Raw genomic sequence first — 19,794 nt, 5'->3', positions numbered from 1 at the left:
CTAACATAGTAGAGGAACATCGATGCAGTGCACATAAAGATGCACTGAATAAACAGGCCCGTAAAAAATTACAGCCACCATTCCCCCACGTGAAAAAAAAAAAAAAATGAAGCACGCACAATTGTGGCATGTACTTGTGCAGAACGAACAAATTTAGGGGCGCTCGTGTGGGAGAACAGAGAAAGTATGCTCTCGCGCAGGAGGCAGTACCTTCACGATGATGTAGGTATGTTTCTTTTTTTTTTTTTTTTTTTTTTTTTTGCTGCTTTATTTTGCCAAGCCGCGAACGAAGTTACATCCACTTTTGGGATGATTCCCTTGTAGGATTGCACAGTCGGCCAGTTCGTCGTTTTACTTTGCAGAGGCACCCAGTTGCCTGTTACCCGGTTGGCCGCCTCACAGCAGAATGAAAAGACTCCCCATAAGGAGCCTCCGGGCGAGGCTCGTTCAGTACCCTGCCAGCAGGGTCCATTTGACCAAGTGTAGTTTCTCCAGCAGTAATAATTACGAGCCGTTCGCGAAGTGGAAAGATAAAGGGGATGTGTTCGGTACTCAACACGCCAACGCCGCGGGTGAAAACGCCCCATTTAGCAACGCCCCTTTTGACAGCGTCGAGTTTGACGACAACGTGGCCACGAGCCTCACCTTCGACATCAGCGTAGACGAGGAGAAGTGGAAGGACCAGGAGGAAATGGAGTACCAAAGGTTTATGAGCAGTGTGGGGACAGAACCTGCACACTCCCTTGGGAGTGCAACAGTGGGGAATACCGATGTGGAGCTCCTAAAAGGGCTGCTCAACAATGTGGAAAAAGGCGCCAAGTCCGTAGCGGACGCGGTGACCCTGGTGAATAATAAAAGAAACATCCTTCTCAACTTGGAAGAGAGACACGCAAACAGCTTCTTCAACCAAGTGGGTGAGCACGTCCAGCAGATAGACAGAGACAGTCTGATCGATCTGATAACGGGACTGAGCCAACTAAACATGAAAAACAGGATCCGTGATTTGTGTTACGAGATTGGTAAGATGCTCAAGGGGGGAGAGATATCCACAGATCAACAGGAGAACCTACTCGAAACCAAACTTTGTCTGCACTGTGTAACCGTGTTGAATAAGCACTCTCTTTATTTCTCCGAGTTCTACGATTATATGGCTTCCAAAGTGGGGCACCTCGACACAGATGCACTGGTGTCATTTGCAGAGGAGTGTTACAAGCACAGCTTGAGGACGAAGCATTATCTGGACAAACTAGTTCCCGTGTGTGTAGCAAAGGTGGGAGAGTTCAACATGGACCAGCTAAAGAGTCTGTTCCACTCCTTCCATCGGTTCTGCAAGGAATACTCCACTTTCTACGATAGCACTTTAGATGCAGTGGTGAACGATGTCCCCCACTTCGACTTGCCCTTTTGCCAACTCGTACTGAAGGTCGCCACGAATTTTAAACACTCCGAAAGGTACGTCAGTTTGATTAACTTAGTAAGTTCCCATTTAAGTTTGCAGGTGAAGCGACTGGACTGTGAGCAGGTGGGTTTGGAGAGCAATCAGGGGGGGGAATCTTTACTGCTTAACCAGACAGTCCCATCAACGCAGCAACATAGTGGTTTTTCCAACGTGGATGTTGGTGTGATGCCAACGGGGGACAGATCAGAGACACCACTTCATCACCACGTGTGCAAAAAAACCAAAGCGGTCAGCCAAATAGCGAAATGCTTGAAGTACATGGAATACAACAAAAAAAACGGAGGGCAGGTAAAAGAAGCAGTGAACGACATCTGTGAGTTACTACAGAGGAGCAGTCAACTGATTGGCCTCCTAGACGTAGAAGATGTGGTGCACGCAATAAACTGCTTCTCCTCGTATAACAAACGAATCGTCCTGTATAACAACTTCCTAGATGTGCTATGCGAACGGTCGAACGATCTCCTTCATGCGAAAAACATTTCCCTATGGATACACCCCATCATAAGTTTGGCCAAAATTTCTTGGTTCCACAAAAACTACATACAAAATGTCTTCGACTATGTGAAGGACACCTACGTCCTCAGTCGATTGAGTGTCTTCCAAATTTTGAAGGTCCTATCCTCCATCGTGAAAATGAATGTGTACGATGAGCACGTATACAAAGTACTCATCGAACAGGTTTACAAAGAGTGGGATATAATAAAAGGAAAAATGGTCGACGTGGCCACCTTTCTGTGGTCCTGTGCTTATGTGAACATCATTTTTAAGCCCCTCTTTGATAGCTCCTACAAGTTACTTCTAGGCTCCTTAGAAAAAGAATCTCTCAGTGCAGACAATCATATGATGAGTAGGAATTGCCTCGTTAACATCACCTGGTCGTACATTGTAGCGAACTATCATAAAACCAATGAGAATTTTCACCACATTTTAAATGCCACCTTTGTGGGAAGAGACCCAGATGATTCGCAAGCTTTTAAGAGACTCCACCAAATTGCCGATGCATGTTTTACAGAGATACCCCACTGTTTAGTCAACGTAGATGCAGTGGATTGTATGTACAAATACTGCATGCATGACAAGTGCAAAACACTGAGGAACGATTTTAGCATTTACAAGAAGGAAAAGGACGCCTTGAAGATGAGGAACAGAATATTAAATGAACTAACACACATGCTAAAATCTTTTGAAGTTTCCTATGAACTCTACTTTGAACCTTATGACAACTCTCCCTACATGATTGATATTCTTCTGAATGAGGAGATGAAGATAGGCATTTGTGTCTTTGGGAAGGAACATCTGATGCGCACTTTAGAAACAGCTAGCTGGGATCACATGAACAGTGGCTTCGTCTCCCTACAGATGCGCGTCCTCCACGCGCACGGCTGGAAGGTGAGTTGCTCAGGGTAGGATACCTCACCCGTCTGTACACACCACTGATCCCACACCACCTGCGCATATTCCCACCCACTGCTAATTGCAAACCCTTACTTGTCACCCCTGCAGATCATCCCCATCAACGGCGGCCAGTGGCTTCAGATGAACTCCGAGCAGAAGAAGACCCTCCTGCGCGAAAACTTCCAGCGTTATTCGATACTCATATGAAGGGGCGGAATCAGCTACTCAATGCGGAGACCCCTGCGACTGACACTATGGCACATTCTTCCATGTATCCCCCCATGTGTCTGCATTATTTTCACGACTCCCTTCCCATCTTCCTTCCTCCCAAGGTGAAAAACTCAGTCACCTCACAAAACAGCAATTTTGAGTGTTTACGTGAAGTGTGGCTACACCTTACGTCAAGTAGGCTTGAACAAAGAAAAAAAAATCACTTTTTACCTGCACATGTTCGTACAACTTGTGCGGCTATTTGTCAAAAAATTTGCCACGTCGTTATTTTTTCGATGTCCCTTTAGACAGTCGTGCATTCTTCGGGTGGTCCTTAGCACACCTTTTTAATCTGTCCCCTCAAAATGGGGTTTTTCCCCGAAAAGTTTCTCTCATCACTCAATTCGGGAGGCATTTCGTTAAAGCCGTTTCTATGTGCAGCCAACCATATATGGTGTGCACATTTGGCGGGGTTCGCGCGAGGAGCGTTTTCCCTTTTTACGTAAATATGGTTAACCAATAAATTGGCATACCTTTTGGAATTGCAAAGGGGAGGGGTAGTTACTGTTTATGTACACACGTGGAAAAGAGGAAAAAAAATTAAAGTAAAAATAAAGAAAAGGAAAAAGTAATGAAAAAGAAAAAGTAATGAAAAAACTGAAATGAAGTAAAATAAAGCTAAAAGTTGAGGTGGATCCGCGAGGCAACTGGGGTTAAAGCATACATGCTTCTCATTCGCGTAAACACAAATTGCGCTCCTCTTCTGGCGTTGTGTTGGTCTGCAGCCACTTCGTGACAAAAGCGAGACAACATCCGTTCTTCTTCCTTTCCAGTTTGGCTTTCTCTAATCCCCCCGTCGCTCGCTTTCTTATTATCGCATAATCACCCTACGCGCGGGTACATATACATACGGCATACACAAATGTGGACGTACACATATGTGTCCTCTTCGCGATGGGGCAGGTTCTTCCTTTTCCGGGGACCACGTAAACAGCTTTACAAACGTCTTCCTCTTCTTCCGGACTTTTTCCTTGTGGAATCGGTAGGGATTGGAGTCACATCTTCTATTCTGCCTATTTTTAATCCAGAACGGGCTAGTGCTCTGCAGGGGTGGCAAAAGGTAAAAATACACATGTGCGTAATGTGCTGGTAAGCACTTCTCTCATTATAACGTACATCCGTTCTCTATATATGTATATATATATTTTTTTTTTTGAGGGGGGGTCCTCCCCTTTTCTTACCTTAGGGCTGACTGTGCACCTGGACCTGGGGTCTTCGACTTGGTACCTCCTGAGGCTCTTAACTTGATGTGAATGGCTGAGACTCCCAATTCTTTAAGTCGAACTGCCACATCCTGTGCTGCCATCATGGCTGCGTACGGGCTGGACTCGTCTCTGTCAGCCTTGACTTTCATTCCACCTGTGGAAGTATTCAAATGGACGGGGGTAAAAATGAGGTAAAAGCGGTTAAAGGGTTAACAGGGCGGGGGGGTTGCGACCAAATAGGAGAGCCTCCCTGTAGTGACATCACTACCCCCCGTTTGCAACATCTCCGCGATGTGGAAGCAGGAAGAACGGTACAGGGCACGTGCACAGTTGCTACACTTCGCGGGGATGTTGAGAACAGGGGTGATGGTGCTGTTTATCCCCCTTCGCGCGTGCATATATACATATGTATGTATTTTTTTTTTCGGTGTTTTTTTTTTTTTGCGTTCCAACTAACCTGTAATCCTGACGAGGGTTTCCCTTCCACTTAAATCAGTGACGTGGATAAAGGTATCATTGAAGGAGGCAAATATGTGCGCGACGCCAAAAACCAATTCTCCTTCCTTGGGCTGAGGGCCGGAAACAATGGCCGTTTCCGGTTGGGGGGTTTTCACCTTTTTGGATGCCATCTTGTAGTGAAAATTGAAGCGTATAGCTAGTCGCTGCGACAGTCGTATATAGTAAAAGTTTGCTCTAGTGCGAAATGATAAAGAGTGGATCCCTCTTTCTTGTTTTACAAAGTTGAAAAACGCCGCACGGGGAGGTACTTATAACGCCTCTGGCTTGGAGTTATTTTATTGTATTCCTTTGTTGGAAATTTTTTTTTTTTTTAAATCCTCAGCGTGGCATTATCAAGTTGGCTTCAATTTTTCTTTTTGTTGATTTATTTTACTTCAGTGGGTGGAGTTAAAAAAAAAAAAAAAAATTCTCTGCAAAAAGGGGAGTCGTAGTCGTATCATGTCGAGTCGCGTATCGTGTCATGTCATGTAGGGTTTGCCAATATAATTGCGAAGAGCGCTCTTCAAATAATATACTATGCTGTTGCGGGAGCAATTTTTCTTCCCTCAGTATTTTTTTTTTTTTTATGCCCCTCCCAAAATGCTAGAGTTTGCTTTACCTTCGGGAGGGAACAATGCGCCTACGGGTCCCTCTTATGTGAATGTTCCGTTCATACACTAACGCACGAATGGGGTCGTATTGCAAACAAGCACTGTTCACTTTTTCCTTTCTGTTCCGCCAAAAGGGGGGTAAAAAAATACAATCACCATTCCTCGACCCGCCATTAATAACCCATATGATATTGTGAAGCACCTTCGGATTTCCCTAAAAGGCCAAGTGTACCGGGTTGAGGGGGGTTGGTAACATCTTTGTAGATTACCTACGGTCCCCACTTTTACAGTGTCGCGGTTCCACTCACGCCAAAAGGGCCCCTTGCAAGAGAAGGAGCTAACATGTCGTGTCGCGGAAAAAAAATTAGCAACCTTTTTTGTGTACCTTTGCGCCTGGTGCACTGCGGATGGGTCCAAACGGTTAACAATTATATGTATCCCCACGCACCCTCTTACAAAGTACCTACTACGAATTATACCATTTTGCCACGTTTGCCCCGCGAGAAATAATCACCGCCGTGTAGCAAGTTTTTTTTTTTTTTTTCCCCAACTGCATATACCCACAGTAAAAAAGGGTAACCACCAATTCTTTTAAAAAAGTAACTTTAACTATTCGTTTTTTTTTTTTTTTTTTTTGTGAAGATACCCACCTTGCCAGTTTTTTTTTCAAAAAGATATACCTCATTGGGATATATTGGAGTTCGCAATTTCCTGCTCCTCCATTTTAAACTTTATTTTTCCCAGTTTGCACAAAAAAAAAACCTCTTTAATCACCTCACAAGGAAGTAAAGGCGGGGGAAGCACACCCCAAGGCCTGCAGTGTGAATTTTTAAGTAGCACCTCAACGGAACGACAGATTTGCCACCACAACGTATGCAAAGCAACGGAGTGCGGGGCATCAAAAAAATGGAAATAACACAATGGACCTATATAGCTCCATATATTTGGCTAAGTATGTAGTTTGCTTCTTCGTCCTTTCGTTTATTAATATTAAAGAATGGCAGAAGTGGAAAAAGAAAAAAAAAAATAAAGAACAGCAAAGGAGAGTAGAACAGCTGAGAATGCGCCGTTGGGGGGGATCGGCTTAAAATGAGAGTACAAAAAAAAAAAGAAGCAACAAAGAGACAAAAAAAAGTACTGTAAAAGGAACGAACCAGTTAACGACTGTAAGAAGCTCAACTAAGTTGGCCCCGGAGCAGCAGTGGAAAACGGAAAGCATATTTACGAGTATACCCTCCTCACATGCAACGTCGGGTAAGCGTAATCTTCGCACCTGTACAGTTAAAATGTCCTTGCAAGTTTGCTTTCCGTTATTGTCTTGTCCTACCATTTTTTGACTTTGTAAAAATGCACACAGATGATTAAATGGTGACGAATCACCGTACCCTCCGTTCGCGTTGTCGCTTCGCAGTGATTGCACCCCTCCCATGCGCACACGTGTGTTGAGGCGGGTAAAGCTGTACCGATATAACGCTTCGGTTATTTTTTCGGTAGAGGGTCCACTTTGCAAGTTAGTCCTCGCGGGGAAAAATCCTCTGAACGACGCCACAGGGGTGAGTCCTCAGGCCACCATTCCAGGGATGAGGAAGAGGAAAACTACGCGAGACATTTGCGGATCGGTTGAATGAGCAAGCGTTGTACGCACACTCCCCAAAGGGTTACCTTAATTTTTCTTTTTTTTCCCCAAACGGAAGTAGACAATTATTGCTTCCCCATCGCACCACTCCATTTTGTACCATTTAAATTTTCTTGTAAGGACTTCATTCTCCAGCAACACATGTAGAGTGTTATTTATCCACCTGTAGAGTAGTACCCCAGAGTGAGCACATAGAAGAAGACAATCACTGGTACCGACTCGAATATGAATTCCGTCCTTTTCCTTCTCTATCTGAGTGTCCTTTTAAAAATAGAAAGCAAAAGGGTCTGTAAAAAGGTCCTCAAAGGGAAGGTCACACATCGGGGGGGACCCTTCTTTGTGCGAACCAAGTCATTTTGTGTGATAAGAGTGAAAAGAAACAAAATGGCGTTGCACACCGTTGGTGATGAGGCAAACCCGAGTGAGCTAAGTATCCTCAAGGAAGAACCTCCCACAATTGGTACAAATGAAGCATCCGAGGTAGGTAACTTCCCAAATGAGGGGACCCCCCCAAATCGCCCCAAACTGACGAACATCCTTCTCATCGTTGACTACGACGGCACGAACTATAGCGGCTGGACGGGCATTGAAAACTGTAGCGATATCTACCTACGCGCAACGAGGAATTACAAAAATGGAACGACTGAAAAGAGGAAGGCGCCAACGGGGGACTCAAAATGTGATACAGTACAGAACACCATCTTAAATTGCTTGTTGCAAATTCATGGGTATGGATATGAAATGAAGAAACAGGAAGGGGAGGTGAAGTCCAATTTGAAGGCCTTTGAATTTATAGGGGTAAGTAGAACTGACAAGGGAGTCCACGCGAAGGAATATGTGTGTCAGTATGTGTCTTATGAGAGGCCCCCCCCGTGTGATGGTAACTTGCATAAGGTCAAAATGGCACTAAATGGATTGCTAAATAAGGACATAAGAATCCTGGGCGTTTTAAATGCACCCTTCCCTGACTTCAATGTAAGGTTTAATAATTTGGGAAAAATCTACACGTACAATTTTGACGTTCGAGTTCCGAGTCAGCCTTTGGAGAGGAACTACGCATGGCAGCTGTATGATGACCCGAGGTTTGCATTTCTCCTTCGGGGGAGTGCGAAAAAAAAAAAAAAAAAAAAAAAAAGAACAACTGGAGGAACCCACCTGTGAAGAAACCATTCGTGAAGAGGTCATCTCTGACGATCTCCACTGTGGGGGAGAAGCGGCCGAACCGCCGACCCAACTGTCAACCGAATTACCAACCCAACCGGACGTCTCACACTGCCTGCACATAATCAACCGCCAGGGGGGAAGCAACCCAACCATCCCCTTTGACATGGAGAAAATCAAGGAGTGCTGCAAGCTGTTCATAGGACACCACAACTTTGAATTCTTTCGCGGAACGTTGAAGGGGACGGAGAAGCAAAAGAAAGTGGACCCATTTTGCAACATCTACTTTTTAGAGTTGCACGAATTAAGGAGTAACATTTACCAGTTTGTTATTCAGGGAGATAGGTTCCTCTATCACATGATTAGGATAATCGTCGGGACTCTGCTTCAGGTCGGAGTCGGACTGTTGGAGTACGAGGACGTACGGGATGCCCTTCATTTTAGCAAGCCACTGAAGGTGAAGCTCTGCGCCCCCGCACAGGGCCTCTGCTTGACCAAAATTTTGTTCCCCCCTAATATTCAGGGGGATATTTCCGCGGCGTTGCTGTCGTGATAGGGGAGGGCTTGCAAGCACGCATATACTTATGTGTTCACCTATCCGATGTAACATCAATTCTTACACGTTTCCTTTTTTGCGAATGTGTGCCTATTTGGCGTGATATGTTTTTTTGTTTGTTTGTTTGTTCATTTGACGGGGGAGACCACGTCACTTTATCATTCGAGGCGTGCGTGTGTCTCTCCCCCTTCCCTCCAACATGAAACTACACCCAGTTGTAACAAAAAAAAAAATTGGGGAAAAATGTAGGCAGGAAAAATAGCCAGCAAAAAATGGAGTGCTCCTTCCCCGAGGACGCAACGCATACGTCGAAACCGAAGGACCCTTATTCATCAGTGGGACGCCTCCCCATACAAGTGCACACATGCTTTGCCCCACTTAGAGCTCATTCCGACTAACCTTCCGGTCCAGCATGGAGGAGGCATAACCCTTTGACTTCAATCCCCCCTCATCAGAGGAGTAGTCCTCCCCACTTGTGTACTTCCTACCAAACATATTAAACGAAGTGTACTGTTTATGTGTTCTAACGCGGGTGCCTTTTTCAGCATACCGACCTCCATCCTCACTCTCCCCATCACTAGAACCAACCGTGTGGTCACTAAGACTCTGTCCAGTGTGCATCCAACTTGAGGGATACCTCAAAACATTATACTTTGCCAAAAACTGTTCAAAGGTTTTAAGAGTTAAGTTCTTTACTCCTCCTTTTATGCTGTTCAGTAGGTTACAAATTTGGTGTATGCATGTACCATTGTAGTAAATGAGAATAGTAGGCAGCTTCGCCTCGGGGTAATTTTCCACAATTCGATTGTATACACCCTTGGTGAACTTTACGTATTTGTGTTTTCTGGCCAACTGACACAGTATGTTGTTGATCACTTTGCATGCTACAACGTTGTCTGAGTAGAGATGGATGACGACGTGCGTTCCCTCTGTTCCGTCTGCAACTGCTGCTTCTTCCTCCTCTTCTAAATCCTCATCCCCCCGTGTGCTTTCCAGCGACCGGCCGCCATGTTCACCCAGGGGGTTCCTCTTACTGGCTTCATTAACTTCGGTTAGAAAATTATCCTTGGAAATTTCGTACACTTCTCCAAACACATCCAGCGCCTTACTTCTGTTTATTTCTTTTATCCGATTCGCTTTGTGCTTTTCGATGATTTTCAGGTACTCCTCGTCGACGCAGTTCTCCTCCAACAACGTCAGTTCGTGCAGGTTCTTTTTCTCCAAAGGGTTGATTCCCTCGAGTTTTTCCAAGTTCCTCAGGTATATTTCTTCCTCCTTCACCTCCTTCTCCAGTGGGGGCAAATTTCCATACTTCCTTTGCAGGTCGTCCCACTCGGTTGTTTCCCCCGTCGGGTTCGTGGTCGACATGGTTCCCCACGGGGGCTTAGCCAAAAGGGGGGGCACGCTCGGCCTAGGTAAGTACTGCCAAAAGGTAAATATATATATAGCTATATGTACGTGCTTGGATGCACCAACTGCGCCACGCAGAGCATCTCCCGACCTCACTTTATCTCTTCAGGAAAATGAGACGGTTGGGAATTACCCATTCGTTTTGGTACACCGCGATGGGGGAAAAAAAAAAAAAAAAGAAACAGTAAAAAAACACTAACCAAACAGTAACGGAATGCACGAACATATCCTGCGGCGTCACCGCAAGTTCACTTGCTAAGGAAGTACAAACCCGAAAGGGAAACAAATCCACAGGTCGGTGCAGCGCGCGCGCGTTGTAACCCCTCACACAATGCTGCACTATGCAACGCAGTAAAAATATGAGCACAAAAATTACAGGGGTCATAATGTCCCAAAGTGCTATTTGATCACAGATGGGCAGCGAATTCACATATCAACTTTTTAAATTCATCTTCATTAATTTACCAAATGGGGAAAAAAAAAAAAAAAAAAATCCGCAGGGGGGAAAATCCGACTGGCGAAGGGTAACCTTCATCACATGACGCATGAGAATGAAAGGACCACCTATGTGCTGCACGAGTGGGTTGCCACATTTTGTTCGCACCTCTTGGCGCTTTATTATTTCCCCACCCACCCCCTCCAGGAAGCACTTCCCCCGTTCTATGCGTCCAAGTGGCCTTTGGCATGGTGCGACCCTACGCAATGCACCGTCATTTGGGGAAAGGAGGAAGAAGGGAGGATAATCAAAGAGGGAAGGAAAGGATATCTAAGGAAGGATGAAAAAGTCTTCTCCCGCGCCGTCCTTCGGGTGGTCGCACACCCCCTAGTTCAGCCAATCTCCTTTGTTCTCCCCACTGTCAAGGCTTCCTCGTTCAACCGAACCCAGACAACGTGCGAACGTGTAACCTCATGAATAAGGACACACACGTATGTACTCACGCATGTATTGGAACGCCGTGCCGCCCTCCTTTGAGCAACCACGGGAAGCGTCCCCAAAAGATGATGAGACTTAAAGTGAACTCCATGCCGACCGCCCCTTGGAGTACGTACACCTCTTCTTCCCTTTTTTAAAAGGACAAAATATGCTTCCGGAAAACCACGTCACTGTAGACGTGCGTTACATTATTCCTTCAATCGTCTAGTAAATGCCACACGTTCATTGGTAAATTTTTGTAAAAAAAAAAAAAAGAAATTTCCCCAAAGAGGAAATTAACACGTTCACATTTTGTCTGTCCCGCATCATCCAAAGTGATTGTCTTGTCGGTGTGCTCATCCATTTCCGTTTGAGAAAATTGACTGCTTCTTTGCGCAACTTCGCTTCGCCCCACATAACGAAAAAGAAACCCAAATAGAAAAAATGGACGTCACTTCCACCCTGCTAGACAAAAGCGACCATGTCGCAGGGGACCCATCTGAGGTCGTCCCGGGGGAAAAGAAGTTTTTCTTCTCATCAATTGGTAATGCCACTGGGTTGTCCAACCGTTCCCGCGCGTCATACATAGGGGATCCGCTATTAGCAACTCTCGCATTCGGTAGATCCCGCCCCTCTGGGTGACCATAAAAATGGTGACCCCTTCTCCTCCTTCAGGTAAAGCTCATTTGATAAACGTTCTCTACGGGATTGGCTATACAATACAAATTGCTATGCTACCCTACATGGTGAGTAAGCATGTGCTTCCTTGAAAGGAAAAGCGGCCTCACGTGTCACTAGATCAATCCAGCTCCCCCACCCCCCTTAGTATACAAACGCACATCTGCACATATTCACCCGCTCTACACAACTACACGTAGTTGATCAGCTCCAACGCCGGCATAGAACACAATGGATACCTCTTGACCCTTTTTTCCCTACTCCAGTTTTTGGGGTCCATGTTTTTTGGGAGGCTCGCTGATATGTTAAAATGAGGGCCCGTTGGAACGTCTACCCATCCACACATACACACCGTGCATACGTGCATACATACTTCCGCACACGACCCGTGGCACCCCTCACCATGTGTTGCCTCCCCTTCCTTCCGCAGATGGGGCGTGAAGAAATCCTTTTACTTGTCCCTTTGCTCCTCCAGCCTGATGTACCTCATGGTGAGGGTCGCGCACAACCGCCATTGGGTTCTGTCCCACAGGGAAACCGCACCTGTATGTCTGTCATGAAATTTACGCACATTTTGTTCTTCTTGATCATCCCCCCTCGGCAGCTCCCCGCATGCAGGGACACCTGGACGTACTACGTGAGTTTCCTTCCCTCCTTCTTCATGCAAGCTTTCCAAGCCTCCTCCCTGCTTGTGTGCCTCAAGACAGACAGCGAAAACAGGACGGCCGCCATCGGGTACCTGAACCTCAGTTACGGCATGGGTATCATCCTAGGCAGTCTCATCGCCGGTTTTATGGTAAATTTTGTGGGTCCAAGAGGCAACCTGTTCATCGCACTGGCATCACAAATAGCAGCATTGTATGTAGCCAAAACGTTGAGTGAGGATCCAAAGCTCTTAAAACCAGTCAACCTAGGAGAAATAAAAATAAAAGAAATACTCACTAGCATACAAAAGGAATATATACGTATCTTAAATCTTTTCCGGAAGACCTATGGAATGTGTTTGCTAATTCTCTTTGGCTTGCTTCCAATTCTAATGACAAAGTTTGCCTTTGCTCCTGTCGTGGTAGATATGTTTAAGCTAACTCCATCACACACATCCTACCTAATGACGTATGCAGGACTGCTAACCATTATTGCAGAGGGAGTGTTCGCACCTTATTTAAGCTCCATCCTAGGAGATATGACCTGCTGCAAGTTTTCTATACCTTTAACGTTAGCTGGATTTCTGTCACTTTCTTTATGTGGGGCAAATGAATACCTCGTCCTTATTTTCATGTCCATTCCTCTTTGTGGAGGTGCCCTGCTATACATATGCGGCACTAGTCAAATGACAAAGCGGGTAGAAGAATCCGAATTGGGAACTGCCATTGGGTTGAACACGTCCATTTTTTACGCGGTCACCATAGTGGCTCCGTATTTGGCCTTCAAGTCGTACATCGCGTTGGGCTTAGGGCTCTACTGGTAAAGGCTAACAAAATATGAAAATAAAGGGGGGAACATTATATATATTTTTTCCTTTACCTTTCCTTGTTTGTTTCCATTCATGATGCTACCCCCTTTCCTCAGGTTACTCTGCGCCTTCATCTGCCTAGTCATCACCACGTACATTTTCGCCCTGGACAAATCCACACTGCAAATTTTTAAGGAGGACACTGACAGCCTGGAAACCATGTATTCCAGCGTCAAGGTGGCCTAGTAAAAAAAAGGACATGATCATCAAATCAGCGTACGTGTGAATATCCACTTGCCGCTTCGCACAACTCACCTTGTTAACTGTTTTTGCACAAACACATTTGTGGCTCCCAACCATTTGCACGAAGAGTATATATGACAATTTTTTTTAAAATACTGAACGAATTGTTTTTTTTTGTTTCTTTTTGCTTCTCCATGTGGAATGCAAAAAAATGTCCTCCTCATAAACGAATAAAGAGTTTTGTCTTAATAAAAAGCGGTTTCAAAGGTATGTCCTTGTATAAATTAAAAAAATAGTGACACAGTTGACAAATGAGCAAATAAGTGCACATGTCTGCGGCTGATTGGATACGCTTAGCCACACGCATACGGGTTCCCCCTTCTACACGGAAGAAGGACGAAAAAAAAAAAAAAAAAAATAATAACAGAGAAAGGCAGACACGCCGGTGCAGCCCCCACGAGAGCATTTTGTCATTGAGGCTTTACCCCTAGATGGTGGGCCCTAAAGTTGTATATCCCTGCTCTGTTCACGAAGCAGCAAATCGAAACGCCATCCACACCGATAACCGGGCCTACTCCTCGTACGACTCGACCGTATCCCCCGGGAGAAAATCCACGAAGTCCTCAAAGCCCATGCCGCACTCTTCGCCCTGTTTAACTTGCTCCTTCTCCTCCTTGCCAATCTTAAGAGATACAATCTTTCCAATGTGGATAACTTGGTCGTTCCTCAAAATTCTCACATTGTTCTGATTGTTAACGGTTCCACTGTTGACCACACACCCGGCCACCTTGCCCAGTTTAGACACATTAAAAACTTTTAAAATGGTTGCTTTCCCTTTGTATGTGCCTTTCGGCTTGGAACTCAGTTTCTCCTTCATTACCTTTTCCACCTGGTCAATCAGATCGTACAAAACATTCACATAAATAATTCGGCTGCTGGATTTTGCAGCGTTCAACAGATGTTTTACATTTTTGGGGCAACTTTTTGAAAGCTTAACGTTAAACCCAATAATAATGGCGTCGAAACTTTGAGCATAAGTAATGTCACTGGCGGTTATGTCTCCGATGCTGGAGTAGACAATTTTGTTTCTAACTCGGTGCAGTGTATCCATGACCTCTAACTTTTGGAGGCAATTTTTTAAAACATCAATCGTCCCCTGTTTATCACATTTGACGAAGTAATTCACATACACTGTTTTGAGGTCTTTTTCTCGAAAAGTGTTATCCTCCCTTTCGTTGTTGCTTTCTTCTGTGGGGGTCTCTCCAGGGTTATCTTCCATTTGGGGGGAGTCTCCCTCCGTTGTGTTTTTTTCAAACCCTGGGTTGTTTTGACCATCCTTTTTTGGTTCCTCATGGGGGGTAGTAACGGCGTCCTCCTTAATGATGTACTCCCGGTAGCGATCCAGGCTTCCTTCCTCCGGCCCGTAGTTAAACCCCCGCATTTGTGAAGTCAGCAATTCACTCCTGTGGTGCTGCGCAATTTCTTCCGCGACTGCCTCATTCTGTACGACATAAAATCTGTCTCCTGCAACAGGCACGGAATTCTTCTCATAACCTACCACCATGACCGGGTCGGAGGCGCATGCAAAGTTTACCTTCTTGTTCAGGTGATCCTTCATCATTTTCACCTTTCCGTAGGATGATCCTGTGTAGAAATAATCATTCACTCGGAGGGTTCCACTCTGGACCAAATTAATGGACACGATTCCATTTTTATCAACGTAAGAATCTAGGATAACTCCCTGGCCATTTTTATTCTCCTCTAATGGTAACTCCAAAAATGCGGACTCTAAATATACTGCATCTACTAGCTTATCCATGGTATCAGCATTGAAAATCGAACAAGGAACCACCTGCACATCTCCACCATTCATTTCGGTATATATTTCATGATACACTAGGTCGTTAACAATTCTATCCACCGATACGTTAGGCAAGTCCATCTTCGTAACTGCGATTACAATTCGGATGTTATGCTCTTTAATCAGCTTTATACATTCCACTGTCTGTTCTTGTATTCCTTCCTCTCCGGAAATTACTAAAATGCTCAGGTCTGATATCTTCACTCCTCTGCTTCGAATGGGCATAAAAGCTTCATGTCCTGGCGTATCAATCAGTGTAAATGTGAAATCATTGTTTTTCGACTTCACTTTGAAGGCTCTTATATTTTGGGTTATGAGTCCCTTTTCCTTGTCCCTCTCCTTCGTTTTACATATATAATCGAAGAGCGACGTTTTTCCGTGGTTGATGTGCCCGATGAAGGTAACCACAATGTTTCGCTTTTTACTTTTCTCGGTTGGTTCCTCCGTGGGGGAAGCAATACGTGGTTTGTTTGCCACACGGCTATTGTTTATCCCCACTTTGATTTCCCCATTGGAGTTTGCCTTCACACCGTTTTGAACTTCCTCCTTTTCGTTGTTGTTTTCCTTCCCGGGGGAGCTTTCCAGAGTAACTCCCACGTTGTCTCCACCGCTGCTTTCCACCGTTGGGCAAACATCTTGGGTAATTGCTTCCACCTTTTGGGCGTCTTCCACTAGGTCGCCCCCACCAACGTCGATGACACAGCTGACGTTAAAATGATCACTCGCTTTTTTCATCTGATCCGCACTGAGTGGATGCCCCGAATGGTACTCCCTACTCTCGTTAATTATAAAAAATTTTTTCAACGAGGATAAAGATATTTTTGTAATTTTCGCAAAAACGGACAAGCTTGCATTTTCGGGCACCCGGCACACCTTCGTGGATGCTTTATCCTTATGGAGTGCCTCTTTGTTTTTTTTTAAAAAAGGGTACCCACGGGGGGGGGTGCTCCTCTGTTCATCACGAGTTTTATCCGTATGATGTCCCTCCTTTGATGGACTTGTTCTACTTCTCCTCTTCCTGTGGTCTGCTGCATCCCCACCGGAGGGATCCTCCAACGGGATACTCCCCCCTTCATTCACTAATAGGTCCGCCCCTGCTTGATTCACTAATGCGTCACCTCCTACCTGATTCACTTCCCCTTCATGTGGAAGCCCCTCCGACAGGGAGTCAAAATAGGCAAGCACTTTACCAAACGTCTTGGACTCCTCCGGGATGGTTAATATAAAATTGGACTTAAAGTTTTCATCCGGCTTCTCATAAATTTCGACGTCTATAATATCCCATATTTTAAACAGCTGTGTGAATTGTGTCCTTTTTAATAAGTCGTTCCACCTGTGGTTATGTCTCCCCGTCTGCTTCTCCCCCACAGGTGGTACAAATGGGGGAAACAATTTCGACCTGTGCAGATACCCAGTGCTGCCATTTTTCAGAACCTTAACAAATATGTACGCCTCGCACAACTTGGTGATCAACCCCTTTGACGTGTCTCCTTTTTTCAACTCCACATCTGGATTGTATTTAATTATGTTCCCTAAGTAGTACAATTTTTTTTTTGTATTTATTCCTAAAACTTTTACGAAAATTTTCTGCTTCAGTTTGAAGTACTCATTTAGATCTGCCACATCGTCTCCAAAGTTACATCTCTTTTTAAACAGCATTCCAAAAAGGTTTGTATTTTTTATTTTCACTAGAACTGCATTCGGACTGACTGAGTATACTTCCCCTTCGAAGGTTTTCCCGATGTTGTCTTCACTGGGCGTGTCTCCCTCGGGGGTTCTCAATTTAGAATGGCTCTCCTTTAGGAGGGGGTATCTGTATGCATCGGTTGTGCCGCTCTTTTGTTGGTTGTCTTTGTAACTTGCCCCCTTTTCGTTTCCCCTCTTTTGGTAATACGACGCTGGTACGGTTTGTCCATGTACGCCGTGGGCACTCGCACGATCAGTGGTGTGCACCGGTTCATTCTTAATCCTTTGGTTACTCCTCACTGGGTTGGTGCTTCTTCTAAACGAATCATCTTTCATTGCCTCCGTCGGATCACTGGTCTCACCACGTATTACCTTATTGCCAAGCTTTGTCACGCCTTTCGCCCGCTTCGCATCCTTTTTCTCCAAAGAGGTGTCCACCCCAGTGAACTGCTCTCCATGATCGTTTGGCAAATTTTCTTTTTTTTTTTTTTCGTCTTTCACTTTGGCGTACTTCCTCTTTTTGTTGTTTTCCCCCTGGGGAGTTATTACTTCGGCATCTGTAACGCTTTCACTTTTAACTACTCCTCCGTCCCCAGTGGGATTTGCTTCCTCCTTGCTGTTGCGCTCGACTTTTTTTGGAGGTCTTGCACAGATGGCGGAATTCCGTCCCTTGGCCTTTCGCCCAGTGGGTGGGTATTCACTATAGTCACTCCTAAACAGGAACAGGTATGTATTTTTTTTTTTTCTCACACTTCCCCAGTTGGTGTTCCCGATCTGCCACTTCGCCTGTGTCACCGCTACTCTTTCGCTAAAACTACGTGCCGTATTCCAACCACGGGATTTACTCCGCCCCGATGGGGAACCCAAGAGGTCAACTCTCCCAAGTATATCCCCATAAGAAATGCTAACCGTCCTTTTAGCTGCCAAGAAATTATTCCTACCATCGTAGTTCCCTCGAACGAGGGAACTTTTCCTTTGTCTTAATTGCACACATGGGTTAAATACCCGAGTGTTGACTCTTCCCGTGGGTAACTTATAAGCGTAGCAGCAGTTGGGGTTCACGCACAGAGAGCTATATAGTAATATGAGCAATATGGTTGGTGCAAGCAACCAGCCGCCGAACATCACTGAGTGGTGGGCGGTCAGAGGACGGACAAACCTTGTCGGATTATCATTCCAGGTTTTCCGGGTTTCCTCTAACGGTTAACTTTTGTGGGGGTACCTTCCGCTGCTAATTTCTCTCGTCGCACCGTGTGCTCACATCTTCCTCCCGAGTGGCTTCAGAATGACCTCGAGGACTGGAAGACTGTCCCGGCATTTTCCCACACGTGCCGGAGTGCTTACTCTTAAGCTTAAGCAAAGCAGGGTCTTCGCTGTGCAAACATGCTACACGCAAGTGTACACGCCAAAAGATAAAGAAAAAAATTAAGAAAAAAAAGGGAACACTCGACTGATGCGTAACAGCCCACGCGCTACGTCCTCCGCGAGTGCATGCCAATTTGTCGGCATTTTAACGGCCACCTATTTTAGCAGTTTATATGCCCATTCTTTTGCCGATTTGCTTGACGATTGAGTGCAATTTTTGCGCTACGCTGTACACGGGCCAACTCAACCTGCGCACTTCTCGGGGGAACAGAATAACCAAAACGGCGTAGTTTAAAAAAAAAAAAAAAAACGGAAAAACGGAATACCCATCAAAATGGAGAAGTAACCAACCAGAAAATGTAACCCCCGTGGGGCGGAAAAAAAAAAAATTTCCAAATTGTGGAACTACCTTTTTACGACGCGGCTGCTAAAATTTGCCTACACCCTGATGTGAAAATCTACCGGGTGGGGTGGGAATGCCGAACTGATCGACCAAGCGTTCGACCGGACAAATGTAAATCACCTCAAATTGATTACGTACTTTGTAGCTTCGTTTATACCTTTGCGTTATAGTTTTCCCGGGCGCACTTGAGAAAGTGATGAGGGTGTACCCATTTGTCAGACCGCACAGGCATAGGGTACTCCCTACTATGCGCTTGCAATAATTCTTACACGGAAAAGAGAAATGCAGACACGATGACCCAGGACCAACTTGGTAAGAATTAGGAAACCTGCCCTGTGGCACACTGAACTGCTGGCTACTACTTTGGGAACACCCGGGGAATGATCAAAAACATTGTTTTACAGCCAAAACGTGGTGAATTTCACGAAGTCCCAAAAAAGGAAAAAAAGGAAAAAATAAAATAAAAAAACGCAAGTCTTCAAAAGTGACACACTTTTTTTTTTTTCATTTTAAGCGTAAATACGTTTAACACCCCATCATAGGAAAATATTTTCACCATCCTAGGAACCCCATATGTTTCTTTTATGGCATTATTGTGTTCCCCCTTTTTTTACAGCAAGAAAAAAAAAAATAAAAATAATATGGATTGAATGCTTCAGGTCGGGAAGCGCAGCGCATTTGTTGTCGCAAGGCGATGTAGGCAGGGAAAAGTAAAGGAAAAAAGAAACGGAAAAAAAAAATAATGGGGAAAAACGAAAAAGTATACAAACGCCAACTCGGCGAATGCGCGCATTGGCTGACTGAATTTTCGCAGCGTGTGCCGTGCAGGCTTAATTAACCGCGTGAGGAACGGTAATCGGGCAACGGGCGCCCTGTAAATATGCGCGCGAAAGGTACGCATAATGGGGCCTAATGAGCGTACTCATATGTATGGTATATATATAATTGTATAGGAATTTTTGAACGCGTGCTCCTCTCTCCTTGCCCCGGG

The 19,794-nt window shown here is 45.1% G+C and overlaps 6 protein-coding genes across 6 annotated transcripts; 3 read left to right on the top strand and 3 right to left on the bottom strand.

The window, feature by feature from the left end:
* Positions 1-406: 406 nt before the first annotated feature.
* On the top strand, positions 407-3,061 carry PCOAH_00030030 (RAP protein; the record flags this gene model as incomplete). The annotated part of the gene is made up of 2 exons (XM_020059805.1): positions 407-2,848; positions 2,963-3,061. 2 exons carry the CDS (start codon positions 407-409, stop codon positions 3,059-3,061), a joined length of 2,541 nt encoding a protein of 846 aa, XP_019915320.1.
* Positions 3,062-3,837: 776 nt separating this feature from the next.
* PCOAH_00030020 (40S ribosomal subunit protein S14) lies at positions 3,838-5,224 on the bottom strand (the record flags this gene model as incomplete). Its single annotated transcript, XM_020059804.1, has 4 exons — positions 3,838-4,166; positions 4,306-4,483; positions 4,787-4,991; positions 5,097-5,224. 3 exons carry the CDS (start codon positions 4,956-4,958, stop codon positions 4,061-4,063), a joined length of 456 nt encoding a protein of 151 aa, XP_019915414.1.
* A 2,075-nt stretch (positions 5,225-7,299) lies between these two features.
* PCOAH_00030010 (tRNA pseudouridine synthase) lies at positions 7,300-8,788 on the top strand (the record flags this gene model as incomplete). Its single annotated transcript, XM_020059803.1, has 2 exons — positions 7,300-8,179; positions 8,238-8,788. The coding sequence occupies 2 exons, from the start codon at positions 7,300-7,302 to the stop codon at positions 8,786-8,788; spliced, it is 1,431 nt and encodes a 476-aa protein (XP_019915451.1).
* Positions 8,789-9,169: 381 nt separating this feature from the next.
* PCOAH_00030000 (Uncharacterized protein) lies at positions 9,170-10,159 on the bottom strand (the record flags this gene model as incomplete). The annotated part of the gene is made up of 1 exon (XM_020059802.1): positions 9,170-10,159. One exon carries the CDS (start codon positions 10,157-10,159, stop codon positions 9,170-9,172), a length of 990 nt encoding a protein of 329 aa, XP_019915201.1.
* Positions 10,160-11,552: 1,393 nt separating this feature from the next.
* PCOAH_00029990 (Uncharacterized protein) lies at positions 11,553-13,491 on the top strand (the record flags this gene model as incomplete). Its single annotated transcript, XM_020059801.1, has 6 exons — positions 11,553-11,658; positions 11,790-11,860; positions 11,993-12,096; positions 12,223-12,283; positions 12,397-13,256; positions 13,362-13,491. The coding sequence occupies 6 exons, from the start codon at positions 11,559-11,561 to the stop codon at positions 13,489-13,491; spliced, it is 1,326 nt and encodes a 441-aa protein (XP_019915328.1).
* A 568-nt stretch (positions 13,492-14,059) lies between these two features.
* Positions 14,060-18,160, bottom strand: PCOAH_00029980 (MB2 protein; the record flags this gene model as incomplete). The annotated part of the gene is made up of 1 exon (XM_020059800.1): positions 14,060-18,160. One exon carries the CDS (start codon positions 18,158-18,160, stop codon positions 14,060-14,062), a length of 4,101 nt encoding a protein of 1,366 aa, XP_019915424.1.
* Positions 18,161-19,794: the final 1,634 nt, after the last annotated feature.

Source organism: Plasmodium coatneyi, chromosome 10, assembly GCF_001680005.1.
Source record: "Plasmodium coatneyi strain Hackeri chromosome 10, complete sequence".
Taxonomy (NCBI): Eukaryota; Apicomplexa; class Aconoidasida; order Haemosporida; family Plasmodiidae; genus Plasmodium; species Plasmodium coatneyi.
Note: the sequence above shows the minus strand (reverse complement) of the source record. Positions and strands in the feature narration are given on the sequence as shown.